General features: G+C 40.9%; 1 protein-coding gene across 4 annotated transcripts in view; it reads right to left on the bottom strand.

The window, feature by feature from the left end:
• The window catches only part of RALGAPB (Ral GTPase activating protein non-catalytic subunit beta), a 63,159-nt gene that overhangs the window by 30,746 nt on the left and 14,666 nt on the right, over positions 1 to 17,747 (bottom strand). For 2 of the 4 annotated variants that reach the window (XM_050982047.1, XM_050982048.1), the window contains exons 6-13: positions 15,076 to 15,207; positions 13,726 to 13,904; positions 11,486 to 11,634; positions 11,159 to 11,375; positions 4,886 to 5,087; positions 3,322 to 3,489; positions 2,435 to 2,552; positions 2,054 to 2,201 (exon numbers count right to left, since the gene is read on the bottom strand). In XM_050982047.1, the coding sequence (XP_050838004.1) occupies positions 2,054 to 2,201; positions 2,435 to 2,552; positions 3,322 to 3,489; positions 4,886 to 5,087; positions 11,159 to 11,375; positions 11,486 to 11,634; positions 13,726 to 13,904; positions 15,076 to 15,207 (1,313 nt within the window). The remainder of the gene's footprint in view (positions 1 to 2,053; positions 2,202 to 2,434; positions 2,553 to 3,321; positions 3,490 to 4,885; positions 5,088 to 11,158; positions 11,376 to 11,485; positions 11,635 to 13,725; positions 13,905 to 15,075; positions 15,208 to 17,747) is intronic. The other 2 variants (XM_009098780.4, XM_009098781.4) reach the window with 1 other exon arrangement.

Here is a 17,747-nt window from a genome sequence, read left to right as displayed (position 1 = left end):
TCCCTCTCTGACAGGTTGTTGTGTCACCTGCTCCTGCTGACTCTGCCTTGGCAGGCAGTTAGACTGAATGATATCCAGAGCTCTCCTCCAGTCCCAACTGCTCTGTGATAGGTCTGTCAAATTCCTCAGTTTGGAAGGATTTTGGCTTCACAGAAGGGCTGGAGCAGTTCCTTGTCTCACATCAGACTGTGCTCATTTAAAAACTCAGGTTACCTGCTTGGCAGCATCACCTCCAGATAATGAGGGAAGCAATAAGGACATGGACCTGAAACTGGCTGACACTGGCAGGCACATTTTGCGGCTTTAGTTTAAATTTTCTGCCTCCTTCCCGTCTCATCCATCAATGAACATTTAGGAAAACCACAACTTATTCTATGAAGGGAAATGACAGGGCAAGGGGGAATGTTTTCACAGTGAGAGAGGGCAAGGTGAAGTGGGATGGTGGCAACAAATTCTTCCCTGTGTGTGTAGGAAGGCCCTGACACAGGCTGCCCAGAGAAGCTGTAGCTGCCCCATCCCTGGAATGGTCCAAGGCCAGGCTGAACAGGGATTGGAGAAATTTGGTCTAGTGGAAAATGTCCCTACTCAGGGAATGGGGGTGGAATGCATGGTGGAACAGCAGGGTAGAATGACATGAGCTTTAAGGTTTTCTTCCAACCCAAACCACTCTGATTCTATGAAATGCACCACTTGTTGCCAAACATTTATTGGCAGATGGAAACAAGCCCTGCTTTTTTTGAGAAGCTGGTGGCACATGTCAGAACTTCTGGCTAAAATGGAGATTCACTAATCCCCTCCAGCTAAATACGGCAGGGAATAACTCCACATATGGGAAAAGGAGCTTAAGAGAAGGATTACAGGGCAGGTGAACTGGCAGGGACTAGCATGGGAATAATAATTCCCAGTAGAAAAGCCATTCCAGGTAGAGCACCTACTCAGCTGGCTGCAGACCAACTCAGTGTGGAGGGGCATGGGACCACAGGGGTGGGATTTAACAAAGCATCACTTTGAGGTGTCAGACATAGTACTGGAGGTGGGACAACCTCAGGTGCACCAATGCTCTCAGAGTCTCACTTGGCAACCACAGATATTCTCACCCCTTCACCAGGACTGGGTGCAAATTATTCTTTCAAATTATTCTCCTCTAGTCTCCTGCGAGAAAAGAAACTGCTTAAACTATTGCAAGATAACCTTCCAGAAGCCTTTGCAGACTTGGATTTGTTTCCCTTCCTTTAACTATGCATCATTTTCTTGCCCTCCCCTGTTAAACAGGTAAACTATCTGCCTCCCAGAACAAGGCAGACACTCCTCTCACACCACAAGACTGTTGCTTTTTAAACAGACAAAAGGAAAGTGGTAAGGGCAAGAACACCATCATGTTGAAAAAAGCATTTCTAAAAAGAGAAGAATAAGGGGGGACAAGTAAGAATAATAGGCATGTACATTTGTACTTATCTGAAAACATAATTAACTTGACAGATTATGCACTATCCAAGTTTTCATCTTCTGCTTCCTTTCTGAATATTCAGCATAATGTTAATCCACTCACGACCTTGAAGCACAGCTTGCCAAATTGTGCATAGTGCAGCTCCACACTCTATTCCAAAACTTTTGGATTTTGTCTGAGGATTTCCACTCCACTAAAAAAATGTCATCTGTATTTTTCCAATGCTGGATGACCAGTCACCAATATGTCAATACATTTCTTAGGCTTAACCATGCCAAAACCTAAGGTTTTCTCTGAAATCCATTAGTCAGGAATCCTACCTAAAATTACGACATTTTTACCTACTTCCATTTCTACTTATGACTGACTTTACTCTTGCTTCTACTTTTCAAGTACTACTCCACATAAAAAGAGAGAGATTAACAAAAATGTGAGGCTTTTTAAGATGTTTTGATAGTTTGAGGGAGATTACACATATGACAATCTGCCAGGAATTTAAACCTTCTTCTTGCAAAGCAACACATCACTAATAACCCATAATATCCCAGGACAGATTAAGACAGACATTTCTATAATACAGTTAATAAATTAAAAAGCTGAAATAACCTAGTATCATTTGAGTGTTGTTGGGATCAGTTTCTGTTTGCAAAGCTCCTATAAGGATATTCACAAGCCTCAGCTTCAAGGACAGGAATGTTACTGGTTTATCATATGCTGAGCTTTCATCATTGCTGAATTTCCCTTCCAGGACAACCTGAAGAAAAAATACGCTTATTTCAGTATCAATTAAAGATCATGTCAGCAGGGTTTCAAAAGCCAATGTTCACAGCACACATTGCTACTGACACACTGTAATATGGTCTTACTGTTTCATGTTCACTGGAAGAGTTCCAGTGCTAAAGAAAACACCCAATACAACCCACAACCCATCCAAAACCCACTCCCAGGGAAAGAAAAATGGAACACAAAACATAGTGATAAACGTACTACCTCAGACTTTATTGTTCCAAAATGATGAGGGAGAGGCAACAGAGACAGCAAGATGTTAATAGAAGCTCTTCTTAGCTCTGTGGGGTTTACATAGATTTTAAACTTTGAGAGTTCCCTGCAAATCAAAGCATCAGACAGTTAATCAACTTTTTACAAGAATCTGGAGCCGAATGCAACTAAGTTGATATCAAATATATACCCACCCAATGGTCTTAAGTAATTTGCAGTATGCAATGTAGCTGTTTCTTTCTAAGACCTATCCAAAAGAAGCAGCAGCTCAGATTTAAGCCCAGGAGATAAAGAATGCTTTTTGTCTAAATGCCTAACATCAAAATGAAACATGGTACCAAGACATAACACACACATTGAAGAAGGCATGCAGAGACTACTATTAAGTGCCTAACTTAGCAAAACATTCAGCAATCTATAAAGCTCTGATAAGAACCTACTCCAACTTCAGTGTAAATTATCAACTCTTCCATTCAATGATGCATGAGATTACTTACTTATTGAATACACTGCAACAACAGCTACTAATGAATATCTTGTGAAATTTTACTTTAAACTCAATAGGCTTTCAATATATTTTTGACATATTTCAATATATTTTCCTATCCTTAAAGGCACAGCTTTGCATCAATGAATATGCAGCTAACAACTCACATATTTCATTTAAAATAAGCACTGTTATTGCTTTAAAGAAAACTGCATTAAATAAAACTGAACATTTGAGCTCACACAGTGTTGCTATTATTACCACTGAATACACACACATACTATGAGCCCTACATTGCAGAATTCCTTTGGTGAAATTATGCAGGAATGACAAAAGACAAATACCTCTCAACATCTCTGATAATGTTTATATGGAAATGGCAATTTACCTGTCAGGTAAAATAGTCTCCAGAGCCGAAATGAAGTAGGGAACCACAACATCAATGCCTTTCAGGTCACAGCAGAACAGAGGAGGGGAGTTAAGAATAACACTGGCAAGAACTGGGTGGCAAACGAAATCTGCTATCTGCAAACCCTGAATTAAAAGCATGTAAAATCTGACAAAGAAAGATAAGATTTCATTATTTGCACATAAAATCACCAGAATCCCACATGATTCTGCAGCCACTATTTGATCTTGTCTATATAAAATAGAGTAAGTTTCAAAAACACAGCTAGGAGATGTTGATATAAATCTTCCCCTACATTACTTAAGCATAGGCAAGCACACCTGCCCAACTTAATAAACCGTCACAAATGACAGGTATTTCATATGAAAAGCTAGTGCAGCACAGTTTTACTGAAGTCTTTGACTCGTTGCAACACCCAGACTGGGAGCAGAGTAAGCACAACCAGCTGGTTATTAACAGTGGATCACCTGCTCTCCACTACTCCCTTCCCATGTAAGGGTGGGAGCAAGACCTTGATTTTAACTCCCCAATACAAGAAAAATACTGTGAAATCTTGGGGGAGGCAGTGAACAGAGCAATGGACAGGGTGTCAGGACAAGACACACTGATCAGCAATTTGGAAAAACGAGACTAATCTTAACCACCATAACCACTTCAAATGAAAAAGCAGAAGGGCAGAAACCCAGCTACCCAGTTAGCTTCTTTTGTAGGTTCTGTTTAGAGAACATGTATGCCCTCTTAATTGTTCAAAGGTCTTGAACACACAGAGGAATCCCACTGACTGGCCAAGAGAAATATGACCTATCTATACAAAAAATACTGCAACATCCATGAAATAAAATTGTTCAGTCTTCTGGGAAGTTTTAATGCCATCTGGGACAAATGTACTTGAAAAGTTTGAGAGAATAATTATTTAAAACTGATTCTCTGCCTCTAGTATTTGCTATTTTTCATAATAAAAATTTGTGAAAAAGGTATACTATACTACAGGCAATACTGCTTCCTTTTCTCTGAAATAAAACTGAACACAGAGGTAGTTCAAACACAACTGTTTCAAATAATGGGATATTACTGCATTTCAATACTCAGAGGGTGAAAAAAAAGCAACTACAAAAAACCAAACCCAGTTATGTGGTATTTGACAACACAAGAACCTTTATGGTCTAATAAAGTGCACAAAGCCTTGTGTCTGCACACTTATTTTTTCCGTATGAACATTATTGAGTGACAAACTCAACAAAAATAAAAATACAGGAGGCAAGAAAGTGCCAAAGAAAATGTTCCTTCCAGCTTGAAGCACTTTAAGGTACTCTCCTTCAAGTGAAACTTGAAGAAAACTCAGTGAAAAGCAGCGTCATGAAAATGTGAGAAGAAAACAATGCTGGGCTTAGCCAGGAATCTCACCTCCAGCCTCTGAAGGCTAGCTAAGTGTTTTTAAACTGGCAACAACAGGATGTGTTCACAGCAAGCGAATGTTATTCACTGGGAATTAGTCTGCATCATAAAGTTACACCAATAAAGCAACTGGAAGATAGGTTAGTACCGGGATAGGTAAGCTGGTAATATTTCCTCCCCAGTCTTCTTGCTACAAAATATCCTACACAGTGTCCCGCACGCCTCTGCCCTTCCTGCTTCATAGTTGTCTGGGAATTCACTTGCATCAAACATGGGGTTGGAAGCCATAGTGTCAGTGGACATTTGGGATCCTTTCCGGCGGAACTCCACACTAGCTTGCGTTGCTAAAGCTGGGAAGAGAAAAAACAGTGTTTCACTGTGCGTGATAATGTACAGAATAGGCTCATGGGATCCTGGACACAAAGATCAAGTCCAATTTAGTTAACATGAAGCTATTAGTTCACTGCATTTGAGCCAGTGCCTCTGTTTAGGAAATATTTGTGGGTGTACCTAACTTGTTTACTTCATAAGAAGTAAACAATAACTGACCTTCACATCCTAGAGACTGTCCCAACTTTCTGCTGGGAAGAGAGCGCTTATATCCAATACCAGCTTCCTACCTTCTCTCAAAGGGCAAGGATCTGCCTCATGTGGTTCTGGTCCACACAAAAATGAAATGCCACCTTCCCCTGCTTCCTTAAAACACAAAATAATTTTTGATGGTGCCATTACTATTGACCTCCAAGAAAGTGCTTTGTTTCCAGCTGGCCAAGTCATCTCATGCTGCCCCGATACCAAGTGGCTTTCATCCAGTTTCGTTGTACAAACATAATTATTGAAAAAGAATAAAAAAATTTTAACGCACTGTATGACAAAGAGAAGGTTGTGGAATCCCATTCTCCTAATTTGGTCTCTCTTCTCACATGATCACTAAAACTGCCAAATAAATAAGAAAGCCTCCATAGAGCAGCTACTGTGGGCCAGCCATCTCCTGCTCCCTTTATCCTACAAGAAGCTCTATGACCCTCTCAGAGGGTTCTGACCTGGTTCTGCCCAGCTCTGTGCTCCCTCCTTGCCGGCCAGTTCTGCCTGTCCACACCACTCCAATCTCTCCAATGTCTTTCTGGAGAGATTTCTGGTCTCCTTTTCGCACATCAGCATTGTGTGGATATGAGACCACTTGCTCTGCTGGCTACATACTTTCTTCCAGGATAGCTACCAAAACAAAATATATACTGCACTCAATGTGATTTTTTTTTTCAATTGTTTTTCCTCTTCATTGGACAGCTTTCCCTAGGATTATTAACATCTTAAAGAGTGTGTTCTTGTTTTTAGCTAAGACTAGATGGATTTCCAAAACTTTTATAAACTACAAAAGCAAACAGCAGACGATGTGTACTCCTGACATAACAACACCTATGTGTGTCTGCCAGCAAAAGAGAACTTCTCAGCTCTGGGACACTGGGGAACAGCAGCGGGTTCACAGTCACCCTTGCAAACAAAGGCATGTTAACACTTTAGCAATTGGAATACCTTATAATTTAAAGATAGGGTGCTTTTTTGTTTTGTTTTAAAGGAAATGTCTTAATGACAAGTGCCTACTCCTAATTTTTTTTCTCAAATTTATCATTTAACCTTTGTTTGCTGCATAAATTTTCATTGGTGTTAAGTAGAAAATAAGTACAAATCTTTATGCATCTTCCCATGAGCCATTTTTTGTCCTAAATAAGCTATCCAGCAATATACTGTAGTTGGAAAAAAACACTACATGCACAATGCATACAAATCAAACACTAGGTCTGTAAAATAAGCTTTAAGTAAAAAAAAACATGGTTAGTGCAAAGTCCTGAAATTCATGACATGATCACAGACTAAAGTACAGAAAAGATGGGTCTGATTCAGGCAGATTAATTTGCTTTTGCCAACAATCCTCCCCATTCAAAAACACACACAAAAAAAATTACTTGTCTTTTTCAAGTTAAAGTGCAAAAGCTACAAGAGACAATGAGAATGAATTTACAAATAAAATATGGGATTATGGAAAAAGAAAAGCATGACCGCAATTAAGGAAAAGCTACTGGTTCCTACTTACAAGATTTATAAGAAAGAAGAATTTGGATAAAAGATGCTGCAAGATAATAGAAATAAAATGGAAACAAATCAAAGGACAGCAGTAGTTATAAAATACTTTTAAGATGGTGAAATTTTAATATAAGTTAAGAAGCTTTTAGCTTTCTAAAAAATACATTAAAAGCTTTATGATACAGCAAGCTTGTTAAACACAGGAAATTAGCATACAGGTCCAAAATTATGGTATTGAAAGTATCATGCAAAACAATGAACAAAAAGTTACAAAATACTACTAAAATTTAGAGCCGTTCATATCAACATACACAGCTCTTTAACAGAAGGTATTAACCCTTCTCAGCTCACAGACCTGTCCCCATGCTGCAGTGCACTTGGAGCACACACCAGGCTATCCTAAGGCTCCTCTGAAATTAAGTATGTATCGCAGAGGGAAAATTACTTACCTGTAATCTCCTCACAGCAGCACTCCTTCCAAACCAGGAGTTCTAAACGGTAGTAAAAGCTCCTATTTCCCAAAGCCAAGTTGCTAACAACCAGAATACCTGAGCATGCCTCCCCTGACCACCAGCTTCATTAACAATCTTCCAAAGCAGAAACAAAAGGTAGAACACTCCCAAAAACATTAACATCCCAAACAACACCCAGAGAAAGAAAAGAGTAAGAACTCCAGCAGCCAGGTACTACCCACCATCTGGGGAGAGCTACTTCTTTGAACAGGTAGGGTCAGACCTGTAACCAAGCCCCTCAGCAGCACTCACTATGATCCCAGACAGGTCTGCTTAGAATTTTCTTCTAGAGCCCCAGACACATTCTGTGCAACATTAATGACAGTACGGCCAGAAGAAGTGAGGGAAATTATGTACCCAAGGCTCTACAACTGTGAACTGCCCCAGAGCAATACCAGCAAGCCCTGAGGAGTGTCCTTCAGCTGCTATAAACTGCAGAGCTGACATTCTTTAGGTAAAAGGATTGAGAATGAGCCCATCAGATTGGAAGATTCAGTTGTTGAAATGCTGGCACAAAGTGCTGGTGAGCCTCTCCCCACTCTCAGAGGCTGAGGACAGTAGGTAGCAGTAGCATGCACTGTACAGTCAAGCTTGTCTGAAATATATCCTGCCACTGAACCTGCCCTGGCACAGATACACACACCAAGCTGTCATTCTTGGGTTAACGTCATAGAGGCTCTGTAGCCAATTTCTTGTGAAGGTGTTATCTATCATAGGGATCTTTTTATCCCACACTATCAGCTACATAAATGCCACACACCCATCTAACTCTAACAACTACACCAGCAGAACCCAGCTGCTTTCAAACCACCTGCATTTTTTCCAACCAGACAGTTTTACTCTCTCACCACAACACAGTGATGTTTATCAGCTGCCCACCAAAAAGCTTCACCATTAAAGTCTGCGTGCAGAAACTAAAACCTGACAAGGACACTTGTCAAAAGCACCATGCCAATATTGGCAAGACCATTGCCCTGCTTCAGAATCCAAACAACGACATAGGACTTGAAGGACAGGGCTCAAAGAGCACAACTGGTTTCCAGGTGATAACCTCCACCACCAGCCGACTGTATACAGATGACTTCCAGCTAATCTTGAGAGAGAACAAATTTCTCTTCCCAAAGACAGACAAAACCAGAACAACCACAAATATGGAATACCTACAGTTTTCCAATCAAGACTTGGTACAAGGAGCTCACCCATGAGATGACAGAAAATTTAAAATCCATGAAGCAGCAGTTAACCTGACAGAATAAGGAGAGTTGAGGCTGAAGGGGCCTCTGGAGACAGTCAGCCCTCCCCTGCAAAGCAGGGCCAAGTACAGCAAGTTCAGTTACCCTTCTACGCATCTAGACAGTTTTTCATCTCAAGACTTACAAAAAGCTTGACATTTTTTCAACCCATCATTTTTCAATACTTCCTTTCTGAAGGTTAAAGAGTTCCAGTGGGAAAAGGTTAAGATCCTGCGACAAGGAAAAAATGGAAGGGTAGAGGGGTAGTCATTTGCATCAGCAAATATTCCAGCTAGTAGTTGAAGTGTCATAGCTACAAAGGATAGCAGATGGACCAAAACATACAGGAATAGCCAAACTGCAGCTGTAAAGCATCAGATTTATTCTGGACACGTTTCCTAAGGGTAGGGACTGCGGCAGCTAACTGTCCCTTCTCTACTGGCCCTCCTCCTCCAAGCTGCATCTACATTGGGCAGCAGGAGAAGGTGGATGGGCACAATGTGTAGATCTGATTGCTACTGATGGGTCCCACTTCTGCAATGGGGAAGCCTTAATACAGACCCCTCCTAGCCCACCTCATCAGCCAGCATAGCACCTCCTGCCTTATGCTCTGCAGGGAGGAAAAGATTTCACTTGGAGGCATCAGGCATCACAGGTCAGATTCCCAAAATAAAAACTTTATGATGTGAATTTAAACCTCATTCAAAAGACACTGGTGCTTCAGGTCAGCAGAAACTCCAGGGGCCTGGCCTACACGTCTTGCTCATTTTTCCACCTTAAGCAGAGGCTGAGCAAAATAGTAAATCAGGCAATCAGAGTTTGGGGCCTCTCTACAGCATTTCAGAAATAGGGGTCCATACTTAGTTCTCTCTTCTTCAGACAGCCCATCTTGGCACTACTGTGACCAGTGACCTTACCTAGCAGTAACAACACCCTGCAAGGGCAGCAGACACTTGACTAAATTCCCGTAAGATAATTCTGTCTTCTGCATTGCTAAAAAAGCAGGACATGACACAGCTAGGTTCCTGGTAGTCCACCAACATCATTGTGTCAGAACCACTGCTGCTAATACAAAGGAGATCATGCGATTTGCAAAGACTGGTCTCACTACAGACAGCTTAGAAGAGCACAGAAGAGGAACAGAATTAACTCAGTTCCAAACAGCTGTCTCCAGTTTTCAGAAAGCTGGTAAATATCCCTGTAAGACTAGTAATACAACAGCCTTCTGATTGCTGCCAGGTGATTTAAGACATTGTATATATGAACAGAAGGGCCTCGTAACCCCTTCAAGGAAATTAAGCCTTTGGATTCCAGATGACTGTGTACTTCTGCCAGCATAACAACACCTCTGTTTACAGCTGACACTTTTGCATAAGCACCATCTAAAGCTGACATCCTTCTTTACAGGTTAAGCATTTCATTAAAATCACTCAAAAATCAGGTTATGTCAAATTTAAAACGCTCTAATCAATCTGAAAAGCACTTAAATGTAGTAATACATAAAATGCATCTGCAACCGAACACAGCCTCAAAGGATGCCTTGCTCCCTCCTAAGCTCAGCTGTTTCCCCAGTCATGAGTTATAGGCGTTTTACAAAGAGATTCTGAACTCCTACCACTGACACCCACAAAGAACACTTTCAAAAAATTATGTGCTAATACCTAAACACACCTTCAGAACATCCAAAATCCTAAGCTTTCACACAGGAATTTGACACAATAAACAAGAAAGACCACCAGTTTAACTGCTGCTGTCAAGTCCCACTATACATCCAACTTGCTATAGCAAATGTTTTTCCCTTATTTTCCTTAGGCCAGTGAGTTACTGACAGATTGATTAATAGATCTTTCGGAAAAGTTAGCAGACATTCAAAATACACAAGGAACAGGAAAACTGCAGGGAGTGAGAAAGATTATTCTTTTCTGAAAATTATCACCAAAAGTAAGATGAGAGCTAAAAAGTCTCTCTGAGCAGAGCACTAATTCTGTTATGATAGCTCAAAACACCTAACCTCTGCAGCTGAGCAAAGCACAGGAGACAAAATAAGTTTGTCAGTTAAGGGTTGAAGACAACAAAGATATGAAGTCATTAAGGGAAACACACAGCAATCACAACTGATAGGCAGCAAGTTCACTAGCTATTTTAAGGACTCCTGTTTCCATAACACTCTACAAAACCAAGAAGTACCGCTTTGTGCACTATGTGGAGCAATGTAGGACAATTTTTCCAATATTAAAGAGTTGATATAAATAGTTGCTATTAATCATAGATAGTCAAGCAGATTTCAAACTAAGAAGTGGACTCCTACCATACTATTTCCTTCACTTAATAGCATTTTCCCCAGCATCATAACTGGAAGTGCCATGCTTGTTAGAGCAAAGGAGTATTTAATCATAAAAGAGTGGACTGTTTTTAAACTTTGAAATCCCCAAACAGCTACTCAGCTAATAGCAGATGCTGGCTCAGCTCAAGGGATTAATTACAACAGAGCACTTCACATTTTACTTTTTTGGATTATGCATGTATTAATCTTGCAGGTAGGAAATGCCGAGAAAACAAGGAAAAAAGTGTACATATATTTTTGGTAATATTTACCAGTCATGCTGCTGTCTCTGTTTATTCCATTATGAAGTTTACAGTGAACAAATGCTGCATCAAATAACCATGATCCAAAGAGGTTCAAGATGCTGTTAACCTTTGGCCTGCGTGGAGCTGGAAGTGGCCGAGGCTCAGAGCTTGTCTGGTTTGGGCTAGAGAGTGGAGAAGTAGAAGAGGGTTGGTGCTGCACTTTTGAAGCATGTGCAGTAGTTACCTGTTTGAACAGAAGAACAGATCAGCTCACAGAATCAGGGAAATTAGTTCTGCTAACTGAGGAAACAAACCAAAGGGTCAGCTACTCCAACACAGAGTAGGAAATCTTACAGTGCTGGTTTTCATGGTCACTTTGTTCACAGTCACTGCCCGATGCCGCCGGTTGTGGGGTGGAGTGGTGTTGGTAGCAGTGCTCTGGGGCATGCTCAGCCTGTTCACCGGCGTGGGTGGTGCGCTGTCTGACCGGGGCCGGGAAATGCCTGCAAAACCAGGAATAAAGCAGGCTTTCACCAAGAATTCCATGGGCTCACAGAGAACAGGCCTTTAGTAGGCATAGGAGCCTTTGGTCAATAGCCGTGCCTCCCATGTTCCCCAAAATGGCAGTAGCAACAAAAACACCCCTCCCTGTTTTACTATTAGTAGAAATAAATGCATAAGCAAATGAAAACAGTAATTACATCAAATAAGCAATTGACTAAAAAACCACCAAAGGACTCCACACCTTAAGGCTGTGGGAAATGGCAAATGGGAAGAACCAGTCTAGAAGCAGGCAGAGGGAAAGGAGCAAGATTCACTTGCCAAAGACAATTTCACAGCTCACTTCTGCCAAAGTTCTGGTGCCTCTCACCTTTGCCTTTCTCTTTCCCAATCATAACTCCCACACCTTTTTCTGAAACGTCTCGAAGATGTCTGGCCCTTAAAGCCACCTTAGCTCCCTAAATTAAGATGAAACCCATCTTAATTTAGGGAGCTAAGGTGGCTTAGCTCCCTAAGCCACACAGCTTTCTGCTCGGTTTGAGCTGAATCAGCTGCTGAACAGTCAAATACAAAGGTAGTACACAAGACAGAGTAAGAAAGCAGAGCAAACTATCATTTTTCTGGCAGCAGCAGGACATGAGACCAGTTTTTAATCCAGCTTCAGGGAAATTCATGGTGTACAGAGCTCTTCCCCATCAGAATCAGAAGCAACTCAACGTCTGCAAACTTGAAATGACAAACACCATTTTTGCCCATTTTAATGAATTCCACCAACCTTGTGCCTCATTTGAAAAATGAAGTGGGGAACCACAGTGTGCTGTAGAATTTGACACCGATTTTTTTTTTACCTTGTTAATTAAAGCACCCAAGTACGTTTCATAACACATTACAGAACAATTTGTTCCTGCTAAATCATCAGTGTTACAGCCCTGGCAGAGTATGCACTGTGAAACCTATTGTTTTGGTACATTTGGGTGGAAAAGAGGATGTACTACTTTGCCAAACACATCATGTAGGTACCAGGGAGAGCAAGAAAAAACCCAATGTTTAAGCACTTGGGAGAGCAGGTAATGAGCTCTCCCCATCAGCCTTCACTGAAGATCTCTCTGCAGCTCTCAAGTCTGCCTGAGCACACTCTCCCAATCCATACCTACAGCCTGAATTTAATTTTTTTTAAGAAATCTCCTGTGTCTCAATGCATTGTAGTCTCCATCTCTACACTGCAGATAGGCTATTACCACTCTGGGTGCTTTATCTTGCTACAAGATCTTCAGAAGTTTAAAGTATCTGATTCATAAAACCACAGAATAGTTTGGGTTCAAAGGGACCTTAAAGACCCTCCATTCCATCCCCAGCCACAGGCAGGGACACCTCCCACTAGACCACATTCTTCCAAGTCCAGTCCAACCTGACCCTAGACACTTCCAGTGATCCAAGGGCAGCCACAGCTCCTCTGGGCAACTAGTGCCAGGGCCTCATGAACCCTCACAGGAAGAATTTCTTCCCAACATCCAGTCTAACCCTGCACTCTGTGCCCCTAGAGCCTGCTCTACTTAAAACTGACCAGCTAGAGCTACTCAGTTACCAGCAGACACAAAGAAACACAACTTTTCTACTCAGCAGTAGCGGTAATCCACTAACTATAAACTAAAGGGAACTTCACAAAGATCTGAAGATGACAGTCCAAATTCAACACTTTATAAAACAGGCACACAGCAGTTGCCACAAAGATTAGAAGCACGGTGGTGAGTGCTCACAACATGCTAAAGCATAGCACTTGCATTGGTGGTTAGATGGAAAGAGAAAAGAAGCCTTGTTTGGGAAAGAGATCCCTGGTTTTGTTTTATTTTATATTTCTGATTTGTTTTGCATTTGAAACTAAGGCTATCTACAACTCCATGCATTCATATGTTACTGTTGTGCATACAGATTTTTTTAGAAGTGATCTCAAGTCTCTTCCTCATCAATTCCAGGATATACTTGCAAAAGATTAATTGCCATTCATGTATTTACAGAGAGAATAGATTTAAAGATACTAAAATAATTATTAAATTAATATTTCTAGCTATCCACGGGCAAGACAAAAGCATTACCTAGGAATGCATCCACTAAACAGCTGATTCCACGCATGGCACGAAAGAATATTTGAGGCAGATGTTTAAGGCAGGGATACTGATTCAGTTCTTGAGTCATCCCACTCACATTCAGAAACTGCTCCTGAAATTTGGGGGTAGAGCTAATAATGGCTGGGTTACTCAAATCCACAGGATTACTGCACAGAAAAAGAGCAAAATATATGTTATTCAATTTAAGAACAGCTTTTAAGATTTAAAAACACTTGAAGATGAAGTAGTTTAAGGCATTCAAATAACACCACAAACCAGCATCCAATACCAATACATTTTAGCCTCCCATCATAGGAAGGCAATTTTCTTTTCCTGGGTTGGCAGTATAGAGCTGTCCTAATCTCAAACATTACCCAAATATATTGAAGAGTTACAGTAAATTAAATAAATCAGATCACACACTTGCTAGACTAATTATTGCAGAAATAATAATTACTTATGAGGTTAAAGTTATTCTTTAATTATTCTTTAATTAAAATTATTTAAAATTATTTAAATTATTTAAAATTATTATTTAATTGCTCTAACCTTTCTAGGTAAGCAATGAATTAACTACTGTTAACAGTGACAAGAAAGGAAGTAAATTGCAAGTTAGAGCAATTTTTGCTGACTGACTCAAATCCTGAAACAGCAAATTTGTAAACTCCAGATTTGAAGAATACAGTACTTGTGACATTTGTACTACAGATGAAGAAAGAGGGTTTTGTAGTTTGCTAAGAAGTAAATTTTAAACAGCCTAATGTCTATCTAGCTTTAGCTAATAAATAGTATTTTGTATCAATTTTTTAATATTCTGGCCATTGAGAGCATTAATGTAATGCCATGTCTGAAAGTCTTTAAAACAAAAGATAGCATTGGGTTCAGCTGTGCATTTAAGATTAACATGTATGGTAAAATTAAGTGCATAGATTTCTTCATAAAAATAAATATATAAAGACCCATTTTAAAAATAAATCGTAAGTTAATTTAACCTGGAGAATAAATGAAAGTCGTAAGCATCTCCCAGATCTATTGTTCAGCTTTTCCTGTTTGTTATCTCGAGAAACAAAATTCTCGAACGCTTGTTTTTCAGATCCTCCAAAATGCCAAACAGCTAAAATAGATTTTAATTAACGGAACCATTTTACATTTTAAAAGAGTCAGAATTCAAACCTGAACACCACTCACAGCCTGCCCTGAGCTGCTGCATGGCACTGGCACAAGTCTCTCTATTTAGGTGCTTAATCTTGGCGATCTTCAGAGAAATGTTTCATTTGTCATGCAAATGTATAGAGCTGATTCAAGAACAGGAACAATGGACGGCTGTAATTACAATACCTCAGCATATGTAAAAAGCGAAACCATGTTTGTGCAACGCACTCATTGTCCATTTCAAGAGGAATCAGACCAGCATCTTCATCGGGAATTTTGAATGGAGGAAATGAAGGTCCATATGTAAAACGTAGCAACCTAGAAAGCAAGTCAGACAGACCTGGCTCAAAAACCAAACATTGCCTTTGCGCCCCAAAGGTATCAGCAGCCCACAGGTGAGTCCACAGGCAACAATGCAACATCCCAAGTTTTCCTGGAGATCGCATTTTATACAATCTCTAAGCCTTGGATAGTGCACACCTGGAGCCTGCCTAAGCTCCAGCCAAACCCAAAAGCTATTAAGGTACACGACTCCTCAGCAGGTCTTCCATCACTTAGTGAGAGGGGTCCCAGTTATTACAGCCACATGCACACCTGACAGGATGTTAAATGTGAAGTAAGAAGGAAATTTTAGTTTTTTTTTAAAGAAGGAATTCAAGCCCTTATCCCCACAGCTCTTTAGCTCAAGCTTTCAATGACACCAGCAAGTCATATTATGTTGCAGCTCTAAATTCCAGCTCATGACTGATGACCTACACTGTACCTCAGCATCCTGAGCAGCACTCACTGTTGACCTACAAAGAGCACAGGACTTGCAAGCCACAGTTTAGTGAGTTCTTCAAAACAGATGCACTACACATGCCAGAGGCTAGGATCTACAGACCAGCAAAGAGCAAACCAGTGATCCAGTGTCATAAGAATAATGCTTAGAAGCACTATAACTACCTAAAGAATCACCACTGACTTTCACTGAGCTCCTGCTGTCTAATCTGACCCCTGCTTCATACCCAGCTTCACCAAATTACAGTTCAATTTCCCTGATCAACATAATCTTGATGTTTTCTAAAGGAATGGAAGAGATCTGCACTACACCTTTTCAATATCACAGCATTCCCAGATATCAGTTTGTCTTTCCCTAAGCTAACTTTCTTGCAATAGTCAGGAAATGTCCCACTCATCCTAACTCACTTAAGCCATATAGTTTTCTAAAGTCATTACAACTAGAAGAAGAGAAGGAGAAGAGTAGTCTATGGCTGACTCCTAAACCAAGAGTCAAACAGGCTGAATTTCCATCTGCCACTTCTCCCAGCAGTGGGTACAACAGTACCCTGCAGCCAATTAACACAAGTGTCTGAAATCAGAGCCTATTTACAGTACCTAACCTGGACAGAAAAGCAAAAGAGCTTTAGGACATGAGGCTTTCTCCAGATGCAAAGATGATAAGGAATCCATTCAGTGCCAGAGCTGCTGGTGCAGCTGCAGTGACAGCTGCAGACTGAGATCCCTGAAGGGGGCCGGAAAATGCCAACCCTGTGCATAACAAAGGGCACTGGACTTGTGCCCCAGCCAGGTGCTCAGACACTGCAAGAGCTGAGGACTAGGGAGGAAGAGCCAAGGAAGAGCCAAGACATGCACAAGCTTGGACTGTAAGGAAAAAAATAAAGATAAAAGCCCAGGAGTCCTTTGTTGGGCTGCTCCTTGGAGGCAGCAGCTCAAGCTGTTTCTGTGTTACTGTGCCAGGAATAAAAGGCTTTACGGAACAAGACATCTGAGACTCCCATGGGAAACCTGGGGCTGAACTGGTGAGGAAGTTGGTCTGCCTGTGAGAGTGGCGAGTGCAGGGAGTCAAGCAGGGCACTCCTCAGCTCACTGGAGCTGCTGCTGCAAAGGGGCTTCAGTCCCAGCTGTTAAAGTCACTGGTGGAAGAGTGAGAGAGAGAGAGACAGAGCCAGAGAGTCTTGGGAATGGTCAGTCTGGGAAGTTCCCTTAAAACCAGAAATACACACATCAATACCAGGCAGCAAATGCTCTCCAGCCCTGTGTCCACCTACATTTAGTGCCCAGAGGCATGACCCCATGGTATGTTTTTGCTGAGGAATTACCTGGCTCTAAAGGACCCAAAAGAGCTCAGCCCAACCCCAGGCACCATCATGCCCCACACCACACTGCCTGGCAACACAGTGCACTGCTTCATTTCTCCCTATGACTGCAAGAAACCAGTTTTTCAAAGAGCATGACCAAATCTTTAATGACATATGGGACATTTTCAACAATGATTGAAGACAGAAATAAATTTTAAGCCACACATCCAAGGCACTTAAAATATATTTAAGGCAATCTAGATGGGGTAAAAGTAGTATCTATTGGTTTGGCAAAACAATTAAGACTCCAGTTTCATCCTAACTCCTAAAAATCATAGCGAAGGACACAAATTAACACTGCATATGTGTAGAGATTTCCAAATATGATTTTCCATATGGTTTTAATTTGAAACATTTACTCTCAGCTTATTGCTAATAACCTGATTCACAGAACTATTTACTAAAACATTTTAACTGTTTGAAGCTGGAGCTTCATTGAAGTATTAAAAATGCAACTTAAAATACCACTGAACTTAAAGCAAGCCTCAGAGGAGCCTAATCTTCCATGTATCAGGCATAAACCAACGTTACTGAACACAGACTAAAACATTCCAGAAACCCTGCATACTCCTGTGCACCAAAAGAACCAAGACTGTTAGTCAACAGTGGGAGAGGAAGTGTAGGCACAGTGTATGGTGCAGAACACCAACACATGTTTTGAGACAGAGCTGTTCTTTTCAGATCAGTGAATTATAAAGTATTTTCCGTTATGTAATG

Source organism: Serinus canaria, chromosome 20 (genome assembly GCF_022539315.1).
Source record: "Serinus canaria isolate serCan28SL12 chromosome 20, serCan2020, whole genome shotgun sequence".
Taxonomy (NCBI): domain Eukaryota; kingdom Metazoa; phylum Chordata; class Aves; order Passeriformes; family Fringillidae; genus Serinus; species Serinus canaria.
Note: the sequence above shows the minus strand (reverse complement) of the source record. Positions and strands in the feature narration are given on the sequence as shown.